Here is a 20254-nt window from a genome sequence, read left to right on the forward strand (position 1 = left end):
GATTAAACTACTAAAAAAGCACCGTCTTTCTTAGCCATCCAATCCTAAGGATGGTTCTCATTCGGACATAGTATCAGTTAATTCATGTACTCATCTTTTACTCGAGTATCACACTGGTCAGAACCCAAGAGGATCATCTATCCTTCCCCTTTTTTTCTTAATCACTTCACCCATATGTTATCCCTTTTCCCCCATTTGGGTTTGGTGTCCCAACAAATATAACCTTTTTTCTTTTGAATAATGGTTCAAAGTAATCTAGTAGCTTCCAACCCAATACACTACATAAAGGGCAAAATAAATAAGTATCAATATCCCCATTGTGAAGGTCATTAACTAATATGGAGAGGCATTGTTTGTTGGTTGGTGGGTATGCAATTCTTTTGGCTTATCACCAACTAGATAGGCCTTCTTCTTTACATGTGTACAAGAATGATACAAAGAAACCCTAGCCAATTATGAACCCTACACTTGTAAAACCCTACCCATTTTATTTTTCTCGTAGTGGTAAAGAGAGTGAGCCATTTATGGAAGTCGATATGTCTTTGTCAAGTTCCCCTTGTTCATCCATCTATGTATAGTGACCATCATTTATGATTGATTGTTCTTCATTTCTCTCTTAACCTAAAGTTATAATTAATTTGCTTTGCTTCTAGATGTTATCTTATGTTAATTACTTTGTAAATGTAAATGATAAAACCCAAAACATCTAATAATATCTTTGAAATTTAGGCTTGGTTCCTTAATTAGTACTCTGAATATGTTAAATAAGTTTTTACACTATCAATTTTGTGTCCGAAACTTTTAGTTTTATCCACATATTCGTAATTAAAAGAAAAATGCATGGTCAACGACTTGTTAGACATAAAATTGAAAATTTATGGTCTTTTTAAACATGTTTTTAAAGTCGTGGGATATATTCGACACAATTCTAAAAGTACAACGACTAAATTTATAATTTAATAAAAATCGTTTAACCATGTAGTGTATGTTTCAAACTTTTTTTCCATTGAGGAAGGTCTATAAATGTCACATTAAAGACCTAATTTGGTGGTTTTACATGAAATAATTTGGTGATCTTAGATGTCAGAATCATCGACTACTGTATCTAAATTTTAAATATTGATTCAACATATTTTTGTCTATATTAACATGCATCCTACTAGATGACTCAACATAGAATTACTCCAAATAAAACACTTTTAACTATGAAGTTTTTATAATTAACTCACTCAAAATGAAAGTGCATCTTATTAGCATAAATAACCAGTTATGAAAGAGAGTTATAACCGTTCTTAAGTCTTTCTTAGTCATCCTATCACGATTCATTTATATACTCTTCTTTTTTTCCGAATGTCAAGTTAGGAAAGAGAGTTATTTCCACCATGGTTGCAGTGTTTGATTTGATTTTTTCCACAAATTTCAAGCGGCAGCCATTAAGATCGCAAGATGATGAAATGTTGAAGAAAGGAAACAGGCCTATAATATTGATATATAATTCTATATACACAAATGGATGTGATGATTACATGTTTTTCAATGAAAGTTTATCATATTTTAGGTTAGTGCGTTGGAGAGTCACTTGAGGACGGCAGGATTAAAAAAAAGCTCACCTAACCCCATTTTATAGAATCTACAATGAAGTTTCTTTTATGTGTAAATTATCTCTATAAATATGTTTGTATACTATTCAACTAATCAATGGTATTTAATCTTTGAAGTATTTGATAAAAAACAACCAACTCTTAATGACTTATAGTAAGATCCCACGTCGGTTGGAGGGGAGAACTAAACACCCTTTATAAAGGTGTGGAAACCTCTCTCTAGCACGCGTTTTAAAAACCTTAAGGTTAAACTTGAAAGGAAAAGCCTAAAGAGGACAATATTTGTTAGCGGTGGACCTGGGCTATTACAAATGGTATAAGAGTCAGACACCGGGTGATGAGCAAGCGAGGAGGCTGTTCCCCGAAGGGGGTAGACACGAGGCGGTGTGCCAGTAAGGACGCTGGGCTCCGAAGGGGAGTGGATTTGGTGGGGGTCGCATATCGATTGGAAAAATGAACGAGTGTCAGTGAGGAAGCTAGGCCCTGAAGGGGGTGGATTGTAAGATCCCATGTCCCCGTAGGGTGGTAGACACGAGGCGGTGTGCAATTAAGAACGCTGGGACCTAAAGGGGTGGATTTGGTGGGGGGCCATATCGATTGGAAAAAGAAACGAGTGTCAGCGAGGCTGGGCCCTAAAGGGGGGGAAACGAGTGTCAGCGAGGCTGGGCCCTAAAGGGGGGAAACGAGTGTCAGCGAGGCTGGGCCCTAAAGGAGGGTGAAAGGGTAAATTTGGTGGGGGTCCCATATCGACTGGAGAAAGAAACGAGTATCATCGAGGTTGGGCCCTTTGGTGGAGTCCCATGTCGATTGGAAAAAGAAACGAGTGTCAGTGAGGCCGGAGTACACATACTTGGACTCGAAAGTGTATTTTGCCAAAAAAAAAAAGATTGGAAGAATAGGCAGGCTAACCAACACTCTAGTTCGAGGATTTTTTTTTTTTTGGTCGGAATCTTATTAATATCCATTTGGGAATCTTTTTTCATCTCGAAAAACTTGACTAAAACTATGTTAGAAGTCACATATTTCGTATAATGGTACGATATTATTCATTTTAAGCATAAGTTCTCATGGTTTTACTTTTGGTTCCTCCGTTGTAAGGTGTCTAACTCTCATTTAGTTTATAACCCTGGTTCATATTCTCATCTATTTTGGTTATTAACTTTCGTTTAGTTCATAACCATTTTGGCTCATATTCTCATTTTGATACCGTATGAGCATTAATGTTGTTACGTCTATCTAAAGACTTGTCTAGCATTGTTTTAAAGTGTGGAGTCATTGTCATTTTGTGTTTGCCTAAAGGCAACTGAGAGTAACTTTGTTGAGAGACTTTGTAATGTGATATAAGAGATACACTTGTAAATACTTTGATTATAGTAATTGACTACCACACGTGGATATGGGAAAATTTCTTCTTTCCAAACCAATGTAAATCTGTGTCTATTTATTCAATTTCTTTTTGAGTATGTGAGTGCAATCGATATTGCTTCCACTTCCACTTCCACTTCCACTACAACAATTGGGTATCGTAACTTTTTTTTGTTGCGGTATTTGGGGTACGACACCCTCAAATGGGTTAGCAAGTTCCTTCCCTTTTCTCTTTAAAAAAAAAAAAGAAAAGAAAAAAGTTGGCCTCAAAGTCTCACACTTATAAATAAAGGCTCTCTCAAACCAAATGTTCCCAACAATCTCATCTTTTCCAAAATTCTTTCAACTCCTAAACCATTTTCTTTGAGGATTTTCACAAACACTTTGCTTTTGAGGCCTATACTTAATGGAGATCTCAGTTAAATGTCCCATTTTTGGCTGCCTCTTGCTCGTGCTCTTGCCTATGCTATGCTCCTCTCAAGACAACTTTGTATACTCTAGAGCCACTTATTATGGCAGCCCTGATTGCTATGGGACACCATGTATGCCCCTTTCAATTCTACCTTTTTCGGTTTCTATTTTGAAAATTGTACACGTTTTCTCACAATTCTCCGTAGTTTTCACATCTTTTTAAAGAACGATTTGAATTCTATACTTAATTCCATAAACGAAAATGAGTTATAAGATCCCACATCGGTTGGGGAGGAGAACGAAACACCCTTTATAAGGTTGTAGAAACCTTTCCTTAGCAGAAGCATTTTAAAAATCTTGAGCCGTGGACCTGAGCCGTTACATGAATGATTTTAGAACGCTAACGTGCAATTTTTTAAAACATGAATGAGGTATGATTAAGGTACTAAACATTCTTTCAGCTGGGGCTTGTGGATTTGGTGACTTTGGAAGGACTGTGAATGATGGCAATGTTGCTGCCGTTTCTTATCTCTATAGGAATGGTTCTGGTTGTGGTGCATGCTACCAGGTATCATTCATTATTATGTTAGCTCACTTTCTAATAAACTATTAGCATAAGTTTAATTTAACATGTAATTTAATGTTAATGGTGGTTCAGGTTAGGTGCACTAATCCAACATATTGTAGTGATAGTGGAGCCTATGTAGTGGTGACTGACCATGGTGAAGGGGATTACACTGACTTTATCTTGAGCCCACGAGCCTTTGCAAAATTGGCTCATCCAAACACAGCCTTTGAATTGTTCTCTTATGGTGTGGTTGATGTACAATTCAGAAGGGTTTCATGCCAATACCCTAATTACAACACGGTCAAGTTCAAGGTTCATGAGCATAGTAGGTACCCGGACTACTTGGCGATCGTCATCATTTATGTCGGTGGCCAAAACGATATCACCGTCGTTGAATTGTGGCAGGTTCGTTTATTCGTTTCACTAAACTCTAAGTATCTTGCAATCGTTTTAGTATATATATAATTTACTCCTGTTAGAACATATACTTCTCTCGTAATGTAACGAACTTTTGGTTTAGGATTATTGCTGGTAGTAGAGATATCCATTTATGTGAGATCTCATTTGATTGGGGAGGAGAACGAAACATTCTTTATAAGGGTGTGGAAACCTTTCCCTAATAGACACGTTTTAAAAATCTTGAGGGGAAGCTCGAAAGGGAAAGCCCAAGAGGACAATATTTATTAGCCGTGGGCTTGGGCTATTACAATTTAACTTGTGGAGCTCCGTAAGAACCCACCTCAAACACAACGGATATTAAGAGAGAGAGTAGGGAGAGATTTCTCCAAATTGGGTGAATGGCATCTGATTTTTGTGGATACCCTATTTCTGGGCTAACCCTTACAAAAGTAAATGGAGAATCTCGTAGAGGTGGGAACAGAAAGGTTTTCTCGTCTCTGTCTCAAGGGCTTCTGTAAATGGCTGATGTTATAAGATGTCGTACTTGTTATGGGTCGTTTCTGTAACTAGGGTTTGTGATATGGTTTGTTGTAGGAGGATTGCAATGAATGGAAGGGGATGAGGAGATCCCATGGAGCTGTTTGGGACATGGCAAACCCACCTAAAGGAGACATAAAATTGAGGTTTCAAGTGAGTGGAAGTGTGGGATATGGAAGGTGGGTGATGGTAACCAATGCTCTCCCAAGCTATTGGAAGGCAGGAGTTGATTACGATACTAACATTCACCTCTATTAACCCTTTAATTAAACATACCCATTAGTACTATGTGTTGTATTATGCATATCATAGTATATGTTATTCATATTACTGATGTGAACGTTTTTACGAAAATTCGAATGTTGGTATCAGTGTAAGAGATAACGTTGTATGAAATATGTGGTCCTAATGATGTTCCTAATGATGTTCTTATCAGTGAGACTTCGAGCATATGTATGATCATGAAAGAGATTAGTGTAAACTTGTCGATATGAACATGAGGAAGAGCAATAATATGATCCCTATGTTTCGTGGTGATGTGGTTACTACTATGCTTTTGAAAACTTGTCAATACAGTCGCGAGGGAAAGTGACGATACGGTCACATTTAGTGATGATATGACCGATAAAGGAAATATTAAGAAAGATGGACTCGACACCTACCATACAAAGATCTAGGAACTATCAATTCTTCAACACATAAAATTCAAGTATATATCTTACAAATCTAGTGTTAACCCTATACAAAATTTTCCACCCAAATTCATGTTTCCATCATTCAAACTTCATCGAAGGGGTGAAGTGAAAAGAAAACTGATATTCGACCTCGTTTACCGACTAGCCAAGCATGCGAGTCCGAGCCATAGTTATTAAGCGCGCATGTTATGAACAGAAAATACAGTTGTTAGTGATGAACAAGATGTGGGTGAACTGAGCTACTACATGTGCTGGCCTGCCTACCACCAGAACGAGAGGTCGGGTGAAGGAGCTCGGCTTGTGGGAACGAACTATTCGACCGTACCTCTAACAATAGACCGTGATCCGAACGTTCTTCAACGAAATGCAAGCAGTCGAACATGTCGTAGCTTCCATCAGGTGGCAAGGCAAATAAGCTTGTAGGACTGAAGCAAGACCCATCATTCTCTCCAGGATCCTTATTTTCCTTCATCACCAATCTTTTGGGACTCTTCATGATAGTCTTTACCTCTGATGATGGAAAATATTTACTGAGTATGGTTGAAACCGACCGAACAAAAATTTAAACACGATAGTATTTCACGTAATAAAGTCTGCAGCAGATCATAATGCGAGTTTGTATCGGTAAAATCATCGTTTCGTGCTCATTCTTAAAGAAAGAAATCCACAAGTGTAAATGATCCACCCTACTACTGGTGGGGTACCTGTCCTTAAACTAAAGGAAAATTGGACAAAACACGTGCATCTTAGTTTTACTATGCAGACTACCCTTCGATAAGGCACCTCTCCTTAAACTAAAGGAAATACAGACAAAACACGTGCATCTTAGTTTTACTATGCAGACTATCCTTCGATAAGGCACCTCTCCCTAAACTAAAGGAAATACAGACAAAACACGTGCATCTTAGTTTTACTATGCAGACTACCCTTCGATAAGGCACCTCTCCTTAAACGAAAGGAAATACAGACAAAACACGTGCATCTTCGTTTTACTATGCAGACTACCCTTCAATAAGGCACCTCTCCTTAAACTAAAGGAAATACAAACAAAACACGTGCATCTTAGTTTTACTATGCATACTAGTCATCAATAAAGCACCTCTTCTTAAACTAAAGGAAATTCGGACAAAATACGTGCATCTTAGTTTTACTATGCAGACTAGTCATCGATAAGGCACCTCTCCTTAAACTAAAGAAAATTCGGACAGAACACGTGCATCTTAGTTTTACTATGCAGACTAGCCATCGATAAGGCACGTCTCCTTAAACTAAAGGAAATTCAAACAAAACACGTGCATCTTAGATTTACTATGCAGACTAGTCATAGATAAGGCACCTCTCCTTAAGCTAAAGGAAATTCGGACAAAACACGTGCATCTTAGTTTTACTATACAAACTAGTCATCAATAAGGCACCTTTCTTTAAACTAAAGGAAATTCAGATAAAACACGTGCATCTTAGTTTTACAATGCAGACTAGCCATCGATAAGGCACCTCCCCTTATACTAAAGGACATTCAGACAAAACAAGTGCATCTTAGTTTAACTATGCAGATTAGCCATCGCTAAGATGGTGTGTCAAAGTTCGTACTACATGCCATTTAAACCTAAGTTAGGAAGATACAAGTATATCATCCTGCAAACTGAGAAGAATAAGCATTTTAATCAGATTCAGCAGACAATTTGCTTTCTTACCTGGAATAGTTTGATTGTAGCTCTCATCAACATTCATGTAGTTACTCGACACCGACGTGTTGGCACGGGAAAGAAAAGGTTCTTTGCTACCATTTTCACATTTCTGCACGTTCACAATACTCGATTAAAATGCATCTTAGAAGTTTTCTTCCTATCGTTCCCATCAAAAAAACCTAATCACTGTAAAATCGGCCTAACCTTCAGTTGTTGATAGAGCTCGACCCATTTGGATTTTGATGAATTAGATAATACGAGCCTTCTCAGAGTCTTGCAGTCTTCGATCTTCGTTCCAAGGAAGGAGGCATCGAAAACGCCCTCACTAAGCAGTTGTTGGAAGGACATTAAATTCTCCTTGAAATAGGGGCTATCAAACATTCTCTTGACACTGCAAATAAAACAACAAGAATCTCAAGAATCTCTAACATGTGATTTTCTTGGACTATCCAGTGTGAGTAAACTAATAGTGTACTTTATTATACTCGAATTATATATGTGAGATCCCACGTCGGTTGAAGAGGGGAATGAGCATTCCTTATAAGGGTGTGGAAACCTCTCCCTGGCAGACGCGTTTTACAAACCTTAAAGGGAAACCCAAAGAGAACAATATCTCCTAGCGGTGGGCTTGGACTGTTACAAATGGTATTAGAGTCAGACACCGGGCAGTGTGTCAGCGAGGACGCTGGGCCCTCAAAGGGGGTGGATTGTGAGATCTCACGTCGGTTGGAGGGGAGAATGAAGTATTCCTTATAAGGGTGTGGAAATATCTCCTTAGTAGACGCATTTTAAAAACCTTGAGGGGAAGAACAAAGAAGACAATATCTGCTAGCGGTAAGCTTGGGCTATTACAAATGGTATCAGAGCCAGACATCGGGTGGTGTGCCAGCGAGGACGTTGGGCTCACAAGGGGGTGAATTGCGAGATCCCACATCGGTTGGAGATAGGGGAACAAAGCATTACTTATAAGGGTGTGGAAACCTCTCCCTAACAGACGCGTTTTAAAAACCTTGAGTTGAAGCCCAATAAAGACAATATCTACTAGTAGTAGGCTTGGGCTGTTACAAATAACATCAGAGCCAGACACCGGGCGATGTGGCAACGAGGACATTGGGTCCTCCAGCGGATGGATTTTGAGATCTCACATCGGTTGGAAAGGGGAACGAAGCATTCCTTATAAAGGTGTAGAAATCCCTCCCTAGTAGACACGTTTTAAAAACCTTGAGAGGAAGCCCAAATAGGACAATGGGCACCATGTGCAGTTAAATAATGTTGCCCTCTTGAGCTAACTATTTTCCTTTCCCTATTTGGCGTTAGGTAGGGAGGAACATAAAAGAATCGATAAACACGAACGAAAAAGATTCTTACGTCTCGGGAAATTCAGCGATATCAACCTGTGGTAGGTACTTCATTAGTTGCTGTTGTTCTTCATTTGTTAACCGTCTCGCAAACTCTCCGAAGTTCACGACGTCCTAGACATAGAAACAAAGCACATTTGCACTAAGATACATAAATATCTATCAGAATTCACAAAACAAGTTATGGATCCAGCGAACTAAAAGATGCAACTTACATTTATATCTACATCACATAAGGGCGAGTCGTGGTTTCCAAGAACTTGTAAGCATTCGTGACGAGACTCGTCCCTGAAATTTGAAGAGAAAAAGAATAGTGATTGTTCATATAATTGTGTTATGCATTTCCCTTTGTTTTCAATTTTGTGAAGTAGATTGGAGCTACCTGTTAAACTGTTCTTGTTGTTCACTACATACAAGAACAGTTGCAGAATGAGGGGAATAGATATCATTTATCAAGTATTGCTTGTTATCAACTGAAACTGAGCTAGCTTCAGATTCCTCGTCTCGAGCTATCGAGCTTGGATGCCTAATGAGAATGCTTCCATGGCCTATCTCAACAGAGACCATAGGTTTTTCGCTCTCGAAAAGCAGATCGTCCTCGGAAGCTTCGGAGAAATAGGAGGATCTCTGCTCTCGTAAAATACTACATAGATCTTTAGTCAGTTTTTCAACCGGGGATTGCTTTGGACGAGTCACACACGTCCTCTTCCTCGAAGGCACCGTTGTCTCCCACACTACTGACTGAGCTGGACCTTAAGATTGCCAAATGGAAGATAATTACAGTCAGCATTGCATACCTCATTCACTAAGATGAATAATAGAACAAAACCAATTGAGCTATAATAATCAAATATTAAACATAAGATTCGGGCGGAGGGTTTCGAAGACGTTCGTTCTATCGATCATCAAGAATTGTTTTCAGTGTTTAACCTGTCAAATCACTTGCATCTGCACTGCTGAAATGGGCACAACTCTCAGGATTAGATATGGCCGATCCAGAACTCGACCTATTGCTTGTGTCTTCATCCACTACTCTATGGTAATCCTGACCTTGATCGGGAAGCGTCCACGCAATCGATCCATCGGCTTGTTGTAGCTTTCGTTTCAGCAGTTTTACTTCTTTGTTTTTATTTATTGAAATGCTCTTCACCCTGGAAGCCCTGTGATCTTCATATTCATCAGGAACAGTCCGAGCATGCAACGGGGTATAGTTTGTGAGTGTTCCTTTTGTCCTCCATCGGGATCCACATGCATTGCATAACACCGGTTTGTCGGGGGGTCCATTACGCCAAAGAGGAGTGCCTGTCCCAGCATTTGGGCATTAGATACTCAGAAGTAAAGATTCTTAAACCAACAATCAATGAAACTGTAGAATTTTCAATACAACAAAGCAAAGAACAAGAGTTGTTCCAACTTTTATCCATTGTTTCATAAGAACTCAATAAGTTTCTGGTAGAATAATGCATGGAGATGGTATAACATGTTGCCCGACTTATAAAAAGTCGATATCTAACTACCCGAGCTCACGTTACATAGAGCCGTTGTGTGACATGAGGTAAGCCATGGTAGTGATCAATGTGATGAATAACACTTCCTTATGAAACTTTTAAACAAAAATATAGAATCTTCTCCATCGACGCGCCCGGGTCGTTTTAGAACCATAAATATTGGCTAGCATAGTTTACCTGATTTCAGTAAAACTGTAATCCTAGAGCTCTACTAATACTAAATGAACTAACAAAGAAACCAGCACAAAACCATTGAACCTTTTGCTATGTCAGGAGAGTTCAGAAACCTAAATGTTGAATCACTCAGGGTGTAAATGGTGATTAAACTCAACATCAAGGTCAATTACAACTCATGAGAAATGATGATGCAAATTCAGAAAGCACACAACTCAATATATAGGTTAAGCTCACGGCATGAAAGCTGTTAGGAATCCCGACCCTTGGCAATGGTATGATATTATCCACTTTGCATAAACTCCCATGGCTTTACTTTTGGATTCCCAAAAAGGCCTCATATCAAGGGAGGTGTATTCCTTACTTATAAACCCATGACTCCCTCCCAACAATCCTCAACTATCCTCTCCTTGAACAAAGTACACCATAGAGCCTCCCCTGAGGCCTATGGATCCCTCGAACAGCCTCCCCTTAATCAAGACTCGACTCCTTCTCTAGAGCCCTCAAACAAAGTACACTCTTTGTTCGACACCTTCGAGACTCACAATTCTTTGTTCGACATTTGAGGATTCTATTGACATAGCTAAGTTCAAGGCATGACTCTGATACTAGGTTAGGAATCCCAACCTTCCACAATGGTATGATATTGTCCACTTTGAGTATAAACTCCCATGGCTTTACTTTTGGTTTCCCCAAAAGACCTCATACCAATGAAGATATATTCCTTACGTATAAACTCATGATCATTCCTAAACTAGCCAACGTGGGACTCCCTCCTAACAATCCTCAACAAAAGCATTCACTCCTTAAGGAACTCAGCTCAAAAAAGAGAAAGTGAAACATTCAAACACTATAATTCAATCTTTCTTTCATAAAATCCTCTCCTAATTCACAAACCCAATGAAGAATTTACAGCATCAAACAAACAAGAGCATTGTGAGAACAAATGTTTAACAAAACCAAGCTGAAAAATCAACACTCATTTACAAAAAATTACAGAGAAACCAAACAAGAAAGTAAAACAAACACACAAAATAAAGGAACAAGAACTCACTTATAACTCCACAGTGACAGCAAGGTCCATGCTTCCCCATATCACTCTGTTTTTTCCCTATTTATTTAAATATTTGGTTGAAGAGTGAAAAAGAAAATTGGAACAAACTTTGACTTAAATAACTTATTCATACACACCCAACAAAAAAAAGAAGAAAAATATGAAACATGATTGTTTTGTTAAAAAACTGTAAGCAAACAGTCATGGATTACAAAAACAGGCATCTGTACAACAAACCCAGAAGGGGAAATTCGGAGAAAGAAAGCAAAAACAGAAAAACAGAAAAACCCAGAAGATTTGTATGTCCAAAAGTGCAAAAAATGAAGAAGAAATGAAGAAATTGAAATGGGTTTTTGGGTTAAGAATCGGCGAATTCCAATGGAGAAGAAAGGAGCATTGAAGGAATCTAATAAATGGGTGTGGAAAAAGAATGGTGAAATGGTTGGGGGAAGAAGGGGGTGGGGGTGGGGGTGGGTTGAAAGAGAGGCCCTTGTGACTATGTGCTATTATAAAAAATTCTTTTATTGTTTTAAAAAAAAAAATTAATAATTAATTATAATAATTATTATTCAGCTTTTCTTTATGTTTTGGTAATTAAAACAATTTTATTTCCAATTATACATTTATTTTTTTTAGAAAAAAAATAGAGTTTTAAATATCCAATTGACTGTGGACTTTTCAGCTATCAACCCTCTGAAGTCTTTGCTAATTTTCTTTTGGTCAAAAATACCCCCAGAATATATATAAAAATATATTTAAAAGATTATATCAAAATAAAATATTTGAGATATTAAATATTAAAAACATAATGTTAAAAGATATTTTATTGGTTGAATTTATTGATTAGTTACATGAAGGGAAATTTGATGTAAAATACTAAAAAAAAATCTCTTATAAATGTAAAAATAACTGGTCGGAGTTATAAGGACTGAAATGTAAATTTATTTAAAACGTCATTTTCTATGGTAACTTTTTAAAGGGGTCCAAACTAAATTTCGATAGGCGTTGGTCCTACATGTCATATAAAAGTCATTAAACGATGGTTGATGGGAAGATCTTGACCGTTTATTATTTTAAAACGGAATTGATTGGGAAATGAAGAGGGTTAGGCATATATATATATATATGTATATATATACCTAAAGTAAAGTCACCAACTTAATTGCTAAGAAATTAAAGAAATTAAATGATGTTTTTGAAAAAAATTAAAAAATAATAATAATAATAAATCCAAATGAAGTATTATAAAAACATAATTTTATGAGATAGAATTCACTCCTTTTTCTGTATAGGGTAAGTTGATAAGTACGTTCAATGTATTGATGATTTTTGAACTTGAACAATGGGCTTCATCCTTTCACTGGCTCGAGAGAGACTTAGCTTATGATTGAATCATAAATTAATCGTACTTAAGGTGAAAAATGTAATAACAAGATTGATTTGACTGTAGTGATTATATCCATGTGTTGTCGTATAGTGTGCATAGGAGTTCAAGTTTTGGTTTGAAGTGACTAATCTATAGTTAATGAATGAAAATTGATTAATTAAATAGTTTAATTGATTTTTTATCCATTTTTCTATTAAATATATTAAAGGTAAAAGTAGAAAAATATATTTAATTGGTAAGTGTTTAAATTAATAATTAATACGATATATTTTTATTGCATTTGATATATTTGATATTAAAAATATATATTTAAAATTGGATTGAAATTGAAATGGGTTGAATATGTATTGGAATATTTTATGATATTTAAATATAAATTAAATAAAGTATATATTTTAATACATTAGATATTAATATATTGTTTCAAATCGTGAAAGATGGTCTCAAAGTTAAGAATCTCACTCATCTCTCGAGAATAGAGAATTCTCTCTAAAGATCTCTAAACAGCTCATTCTACATGGTTTTTGTTTCAAGAAGTTCTCACAAGTTTTGATTTTGTGTTCGAGTTACAACGATTTATGACAAGAGATTCAACGTTAGAGGAATTAGAGTAAGAAAATTAAGATCTGTTCATTCCCTACACAAGATGCGTCGAAGATAGTAGTGAACGCACTACGCCGATATTAGAGATTCTCTAATATAAGCAAATGAATCAAATCGTTAACCAAATTGAATGGAAAAAGCATACGAAAATAGACGAGGAATGAAGACTTACCACAAGTTGTGTGGTGGTCGTTGGATGAAGAAATGCCTACAAACTACAACCAAACAATGAAAAATGAATGGTCAATCAAAAGAGCGATCATGATCGAAGTCGAAAAGGCTAACCATCGACACGTTGAGGTTGTTATCAAAGTCGAAGAATGACGAAACAAAAAATCAAATGGACATCAAGCTCGACATTTCAGATGATGTCGCTTATATAGGTTTTTCATTTCATCCCGTGTGCACAACTATAGATTTAGAGATCTAGAGTTGCACTCTTATATACTGTAGGATAAGTTGTGTCCATCGATATAACTACTCCACGTAAGTCGATCTTTCACAAGATACTTGTAACTATAGCTGAATCAAAAGTTCGTTTTACCCCTTATGATTACATCTTACACCTCAAGTATTATTCATCCTAAAATGAACACTTTCTTTATAGTCCAATCATAAACAAATTCCATCTTGCTTGAAGGAGTAAAAGTGTGAGGCTCAATTGTTCAAGTCCCGAAAATCAACATTTCAAAGAACTAATCATCTATTTATCTTATATGGGAATGAGTGAATTTCATCTCATCAAACTTAAATTCTTGCCTTTTTATTTGGTCAACCCTCCAAAATGGGAAACTTACTACATTAGGGGTAAAAGTCACTCTTACCCTACAAATCAAAGGATAAGCCCTCACACTGCTAGAGTTCATGACTCATTCAAAATTAAAATAATTCTTTTGTAAAATATTAATATTCTCAATTAATAGATTTATAAAGAGAGATTGAATATTTTGTCGTATGGTCATATAGAAACTTATTGTGTATGATACCTCTATTCACAGATCTCCAGATAAATAATTTGGATCAAAGTATTTGTAACTATTACCTTTGATCATAATAATATAGGACATCATCCGAAATAACATAGGTCTTCATGCATACAAAGTCAAAATGACTAAAATCTCAAAAAATTCCCCCAACGCTTTTTATTTTAATGGGAGTGAGAATATTGGCTAAAATCACTCTATCTAAATAGGGGTAAAAGTTCTCTATTTATAATCATTTACCGAATCAAATAAATTACAAATTATATGAAAAGAATATAATGGGGAGAGTAATAAATGAATACAATATATTTTACTGTAATAAAAGGGAAAATATGATAACTATGGTAAGTCATAATGGAAGGAAAATATATAGATATTTGCCTATAATAAATAGTCAAATATAATACCTATCGTAAATCATAATGAAAGGCTAAATATCATACAAGATATTTGCCTATAATAAACGGTCAAATATGATACATATGGTAAACCATAATTCAAGGCTAAATATTCTTAACACCACCCCGAAAGTGGCTTGGATTTAAAAAATTCACATTGAAATCGAAAAACACTTTTTGTGAAGATATCAGCAACTTGGAGATGGGAAGGTACATATTGTGTGAGAAGTTTGCCAGTGATAACAAGTTCCCGAAGGAAATGATAATCTAGTTCAACATGTTTGCCCGCTTGTGAGAAACGGGATTAGAGCAAAAAAAAAATAATAATAACACTTTTGTTGTCACATAAGAGTAAGGGCCGCTGTGAAATAGGGATCTTAAGATCATGCAAAAGATTCGTAACCCAAAAAAGTTCAGCAGCAGTCGTGGCAAGAGCACGATACTCAGATTTATAGCTGGAGCGTGAGACAGTAGGTTGCTTTTTGGCACTCTAAGAAACGAGATTGTTACCAAGATAAATAGAATAGTTGGATGTAGAACGACGAGTATCGGGACAACTAGCCTAGTTAGCATAAGAATAAGCCACTAGCGCACTAGAAACAATGGATGGACGAAAGGTAAGAACAAAGTGGAGTGACGAAAGGTAAGACCAAAGTGGAGTGACGAAAGGTAAGACCAAAGTGGAGTGTTCCCTTGACATGGTGAAGAATGTGTTTCACAGCAAGAAAGTGATCTACAGTAGGGGCATGCAAAAATTGAATGACAGAACTGACAGCATGAGCAATATTTGGACACGTAATGATCAAGTACTGAAGGGCGCTAACCAAAGATTGATAGAGAGTAGGATCAGTGAAAGAAGAATCATCAGCAGTCAAGTGATGAGAAACAACCATGCGGTGTGGACTAGTTTGCTATCGAGCAACTGAACATGAGTAAAAATATCTCGAGCATATTTTAACTGACTAATAAAGAGACCATCAAGAGTGGGTGAATCTTCATGACCAAGAAAGTAATTAAGAGAACCTGAATCCTTGATAGCAAACTTAGAATGAAGCTTGCAGTAAAGCTGACAATAAGAGATGAGTTGTTTCCGGTAACAATAATGACATCAACATAAAGAAGCAGACAAATAAGATTAGATTGCTGATGAAAGACAAAAAAGGGACGTATCAGCGCAACGGTAAGAAAAATCAAGTGAGAATAAATTAGCTAAAACGCTGAAAATAGGCACAAGGAGCTTGCTTTAAGCCATAGAGGGTTTTCTTTAATAGACATACATGAATTGGAAGTCGATGATCAATATATCCAAGAGTTTGTTCCATAAAAACATTTTCAATAAGAGTGCCATTGAGGAGAACATTTTTGACATCAAGTTGCCGAAGAGGTCATTTATTTGTAAGGGCAATAGAAAGCACAACACAGACAATGATAACTTTGACAACCGAATTGAAAGTGTGAATGTAGCTGAGACCAGGTACCTGAGCATAACCTTTGGCAACAAGACGAGTTTTGAAACACTCGACGGATCCATCAAGCAAATATTTAATATGAAATACTCATTTAGAGCCTCTCGATGTTGGTGTTGGCAAGGTGAGGAACCAAAGTCACAGTGTCATTTTGTTATAAAGCTTGAATTTCTTCATCCATGGCAGCAACCCAAGCATGATTCTAAACTGTAGATTTGAATCCTTTTGGCTCAGTGGATGCAAGAAGAGCATAAAGAAGTCTAGATGAGCTCAAAATACCAAAATGTGCTAAATGACGGGTCTTGAAGATACCATCTTTGGCTCTTGTGATCATAGGTTGAGAGCCAAAAGAAGAGGAATCAACAGTAGGTTCAATAGAGGTTGGATTAGAAGTCGAGGGTGGCAAAGAGGAACCTACAAGAGAAGTATCAACCTGCAAAGACTCATCCACAAGATCAGAACAAATATCCCACCGAGATGAGCTGGATCAAGGAATGTGCAGTGAAGAAGTGGTGGGGGATGAATCAATATGGTAAAGATGTGGTTCCAAGCAATTTGAAATATGAAGAGAGGAGAGAGGTTGGGCGTAGGAGATAGGGACAGTAGGGAAGTGAGTTTCGTCAAATTAAGCGTGGCGGGTGATGTATAGCTTAGCGGTGGTGGGATCAAGACAATGAAGCCCTTTATGAGAGGGACTATAACCCAAAAAAATGCCAAGAATGTTGCAGGGAGAATCGGCATATAATCACGCAAGTAAGAATAAACACGACAATCAAAGGGATGAAAATTGTCATAATGCGGAGAGTAGTCATAGAGAAGTTCAAAAGGTGACTTACCTCCAAGAAATGAAGTAGGCAACCGGTTAATAATATAAGTTGTAGTGCAGAAGGAGTCCACCCATAAACGAGGAGAAATATGGGAGTGAAAGAGAAGGGTCAAGCCTTTCTTAGTCACATGAAGACGTTTTCTCTCAACACAACCATTTTGAGCAAGTGTATATGGACAAGAGATTTGATGGTGGATGTCAAAAGTATATAAGTGAGATTTGAAACAAGTGCTAGTAAATTCAGCACCTCCATCACTTTGAAAACCTTGATACGAGCATAATATTGATTTTTCCCAAATTTTTTAAATTGAAAAAAAATATCAAAGAAATCATATTTAAATTTTAAAGGGTAAATGCAAGTGAATGGAGAATAATCATCAATAAAAATAACATAGTAAAGAAAATCGGAATTGGATTTGATGAGACGACCTACGTTCACTACAAAAATAAGGGAATCGATGACTTTTTGTAAGCTGACAAGTACTACATGATGGAGAGAATAAAGACATAAAAGAGAAAGATGACCTTTTTTATTTAAAAAAGAAATAATAGAATAATTCACATGACTCAGGCGAGCATGCCATAAATCATATGAAGCATGTAAAGATTTGTTTCTAAGTATAGAAATAAAGGCAGAGTTGTCGCATCCAAGCATATATAGCCCTCCATCTCTTTTACCTATTGTCACTACCCTTCCTATTTGACGATTCTGGATAGTAAGAAAATTATTAGTAAATATAACTGAGAGAGAAAAATCATACGTTAATTTACTAATTGAAAGAAGTTTTTTAGTGAGACGAGGAACAACCAAGACAGTGAATATATGAAACAGGAGAAAGAGTACTAGGGTAATGGGTAGGAATGCACTATTTTCTACGATCACAGAGTCCTTACCATGTAATTTTTAGGCTGACCCAGAATAGATGGGTTGATAGTCATATGGGTCGTAGCCCTAGAGTCCAAAAAGCAATCAGCAGCTTCGAGTCCAGTAATAGAACAAAACGTGTTGAAGGCTTCAGCAAGGTGAGCATGAGCAGAATCAGGCCAAACTTACCATGGTTGCAGCGGTCAGCATAATGGCCCTCCGTGAGGCATATTTGGTAGCGAGGTGGTCGACGAACTTGATCTGAGCGGATTCTTCCTCAGCCGGAATAGTTGTTATTATGGGAATGAGAACGACCAGGAAGCAAGGTGACTTCCATGGGTGCGACCACGATTAGTGACTATGAATGTCGTAGGAGTGGAGTCAGAAGACTCAAAGGAGCGTTGGAACAACTCAAAACTTTCATCTTTAGAGACTAAATCTGCAAAACAGGGAAGAGGTGTGAGAGCCATCTGAGCAATAGAAAAAGTTGAAAAATCGGTGTCAATGCCAGTAAGGAACTAGTGCACTTTATCAATGTCCTCGACAGGTTTGCCAATGACATGAAGTTGGTCACAGATTGTTTGAAGGTACGGGCATATTCAGCAACAAGTTTGGTGCTGCGTTTCATCAGCTACAAGTCATTCTTGAGCCTTAGTTCACGAGCTTTTCGAATGATGGTTGAACATAGTTTCCAACGTGAGCTAAACGTCACGTGCAGTAGAGAGACCAACGAAGACAACAATAACTTCCTTGGTGAGAGAGGAGTAGGAGTCAGAGAAGCCATTGATCGACTTCTTTTCATGCCAAATATTTTGTGTTGAGTGTTCAGGAGGTTTCTGGTTAAAAGCGAGGTGCTAGAACCATAGTTCCATCAACATAGCTCACTCAAGGAGAGTGAGAAGTTGGCTTTTCCAAAGAAGATAATTGGAGAAAGAAAGTTTGAGGGTGATCATATAGATTAGAGTGTTGAAAGTAAGAATATGAACAAGAATTCGAAAGTCACCGAGAAAAAAAGAATCAAGCTGTTAAACAAACCAAAAGTGATTTGATACCATGAGAATATTTGCTAAAACCACCCATCTAGATGGTGATAAGAGTTCTCTATTTATGATCGTTGACATAATCAAGTAATAAATTGATAAAATATATATCCCTATAATAAAATTACAAATATGATATTTATGGTAAACCATAATAGAAGGCTCTCAATAAAGAGTCAAATATGTTATCTATGCTAAATCGTAATGGAAGGCTAAATATCATACAAGATAGGGAGGTCCTGTATCTTGCAACTTTGCCGGAAAAAAAAATCTCAATCCCACTCCCTAAAAATCTCTAGCTCTCCCCCAACTATCTCCTCACCCGTCTCAAATCCACATTAAATTCTTCATATTTTCCTCAATTTCTTTGGTTTAGAACGAAATTTTGCATTAGTTTTCCAAATTCTAGGTTATCGAGAAAATACAATCAAAACAGGCTAAGAATCGATTAAAAATCGCTAAAAATTCGAAGGAAAAAGGGGAAATAGGGTCATTACACCCTTGGGGAGTCTCAACTCTATTTTTACGACTTCCTCGGTTATTTTGTGCATTTTGAACATCGAGATATCTTTAGTATCATCTCAACGCTAACCTCTCGAGTCTTGTGGCTTAATTTCGTATTCTTTCACTTGAAATCATCCACTTTTGTGTAATTAGCTCTATTATCTCTATTATTGCCTTCAATTCTAGAGAGAGGAGAATGTGTATGCAAAGTTTAGTGGGCACATGGAGGAAGATTAAACTCCATAACGAAGGTAATATAACATATTCTTTAATTATATTTAAATATAATATCAAAAACTTATAATATAAATTCATTTTCCTACCTCATTAAAATAAATATAATTATTAGGAACAAAATCATTTAATTAAAATATCAATTTTATAAGTTTTCACTCGTTCTTTAGTTCAACACGTGAGATAAAAGAGAATTCAAATCTCTGACTTTTAATTAGTCAAATGCATATGCTTAACTATAGTGATGTTCAAAAAAATAGATGATCCGAATAACTCGATCCCATCCCACCTGTATGATTTGGATTGGATTATTAATTTATTTGTGAAAACTTTATGAGTTGAATTTTTTCTCCTTCTTTGATTAATTTTTTTATTACAAAAATTAGGTTTTTGTTTATGAAAGGATAATCTATGCATTTATTTATTTTATTTTTATTATTATTTATTCTCGACCATTCTTAAAAATAATTTTTAACTATTTGTAAAGTAATTTTTCAAAATATATATTGAAATTGAAATTGAGTTGTAAATTGTAACGACTATAATTTTCTATTAAAACCAAGTTACTACGGCATGAATAACATTATAAT

The 20254-nt window shown here is 36.5% G+C and overlaps 2 protein-coding genes across 2 annotated transcripts; one reads left to right on the forward strand and one right to left on the reverse strand.

Moving 5' to 3' along the window:
* The first annotated feature begins 3372 nt into the window (after positions 1 to 3372).
* On the forward strand, positions 3373 to 5185 carry LOC111811524 (expansin-like B1). The gene is made up of 4 exons (XM_023698416.1): positions 3373 to 3508; positions 3839 to 3945; positions 4036 to 4350; positions 4939 to 5185. Exons 1-4 carry the CDS (start codon positions 3373 to 3375, stop codon positions 5137 to 5139), a joined length of 759 nt encoding a protein of 252 aa, XP_023554184.1. The 3' UTR covers positions 5140 to 5185.
* A 362-nt stretch (positions 5186 to 5547) lies between these two features.
* LOC111811515 (GATA transcription factor 26-like) lies at positions 5548 to 11816 on the reverse strand. Its single transcript, XM_023698406.1, has 8 exons — positions 11359 to 11816; positions 9553 to 9924; positions 9005 to 9374; positions 8838 to 8910; positions 8633 to 8736; positions 7469 to 7655; positions 7271 to 7373; positions 5548 to 6086 (listed from the first exon to the last, which is right to left on the reverse strand). Exons 1-8 carry the CDS (start codon positions 11396 to 11398, stop codon positions 5785 to 5787), a joined length of 1551 nt encoding a protein of 516 aa, XP_023554174.1. The 5' UTR covers positions 11399 to 11816; the 3' UTR covers positions 5548 to 5784.
* Positions 11817 to 20254: the final 8438 nt, after the last annotated feature.

The sequence above is a fragment of the Cucurbita pepo genome, chromosome LG15, assembly GCF_002806865.2.
Source record: "Cucurbita pepo subsp. pepo cultivar mu-cu-16 chromosome LG15, ASM280686v2, whole genome shotgun sequence".
Lineage (NCBI taxonomy): Eukaryota > Viridiplantae > Streptophyta > Magnoliopsida > Cucurbitales > Cucurbitaceae > Cucurbita > Cucurbita pepo.

Excerpts from the sequence above, each read along its gene's own strand:
- LOC111811515 (XM_023698406.1), bottom strand. The coding sequence starts at position 11,398 with ATGGGGAAGCATGGACCTTGCTGTCACTGTGGAGTTATAA. Across the intron at positions 9,925-11,358 it reads CTGTCACTGTGGAGTTATAA|GCACTCCTCTTTGGCGTAAT; the intron begins GTGAGTTCTTGT and ends ATGCTGGGACAG. Across the intron at positions 6,087-7,270 it reads CTACAATCAAACTATTCCAG|AGGTAAAGACTATCATGAAG; the intron begins GTAAGAAAGCAA and ends TTCCATCATCAG.
- LOC111811524 (XM_023698416.1), top strand. The coding sequence starts at position 3,373 with ATGGAGATCTCAGTTAAATGTCCCATTTTTGGCTGCCTCTTGCTCGTG. Across the intron at positions 3,946-4,035 it reads GTTGTGGTGCATGCTACCAG|GTTAGGTGCACTAATCCAAC; the intron begins GTATCATTCATT and ends ATGGTGGTTCAG. Across the intron at positions 4,351-4,938 it reads CCGTCGTTGAATTGTGGCAG|GAGGATTGCAATGAATGGAA; the intron begins GTTCGTTTATTC and ends GGTTTGTTGTAG.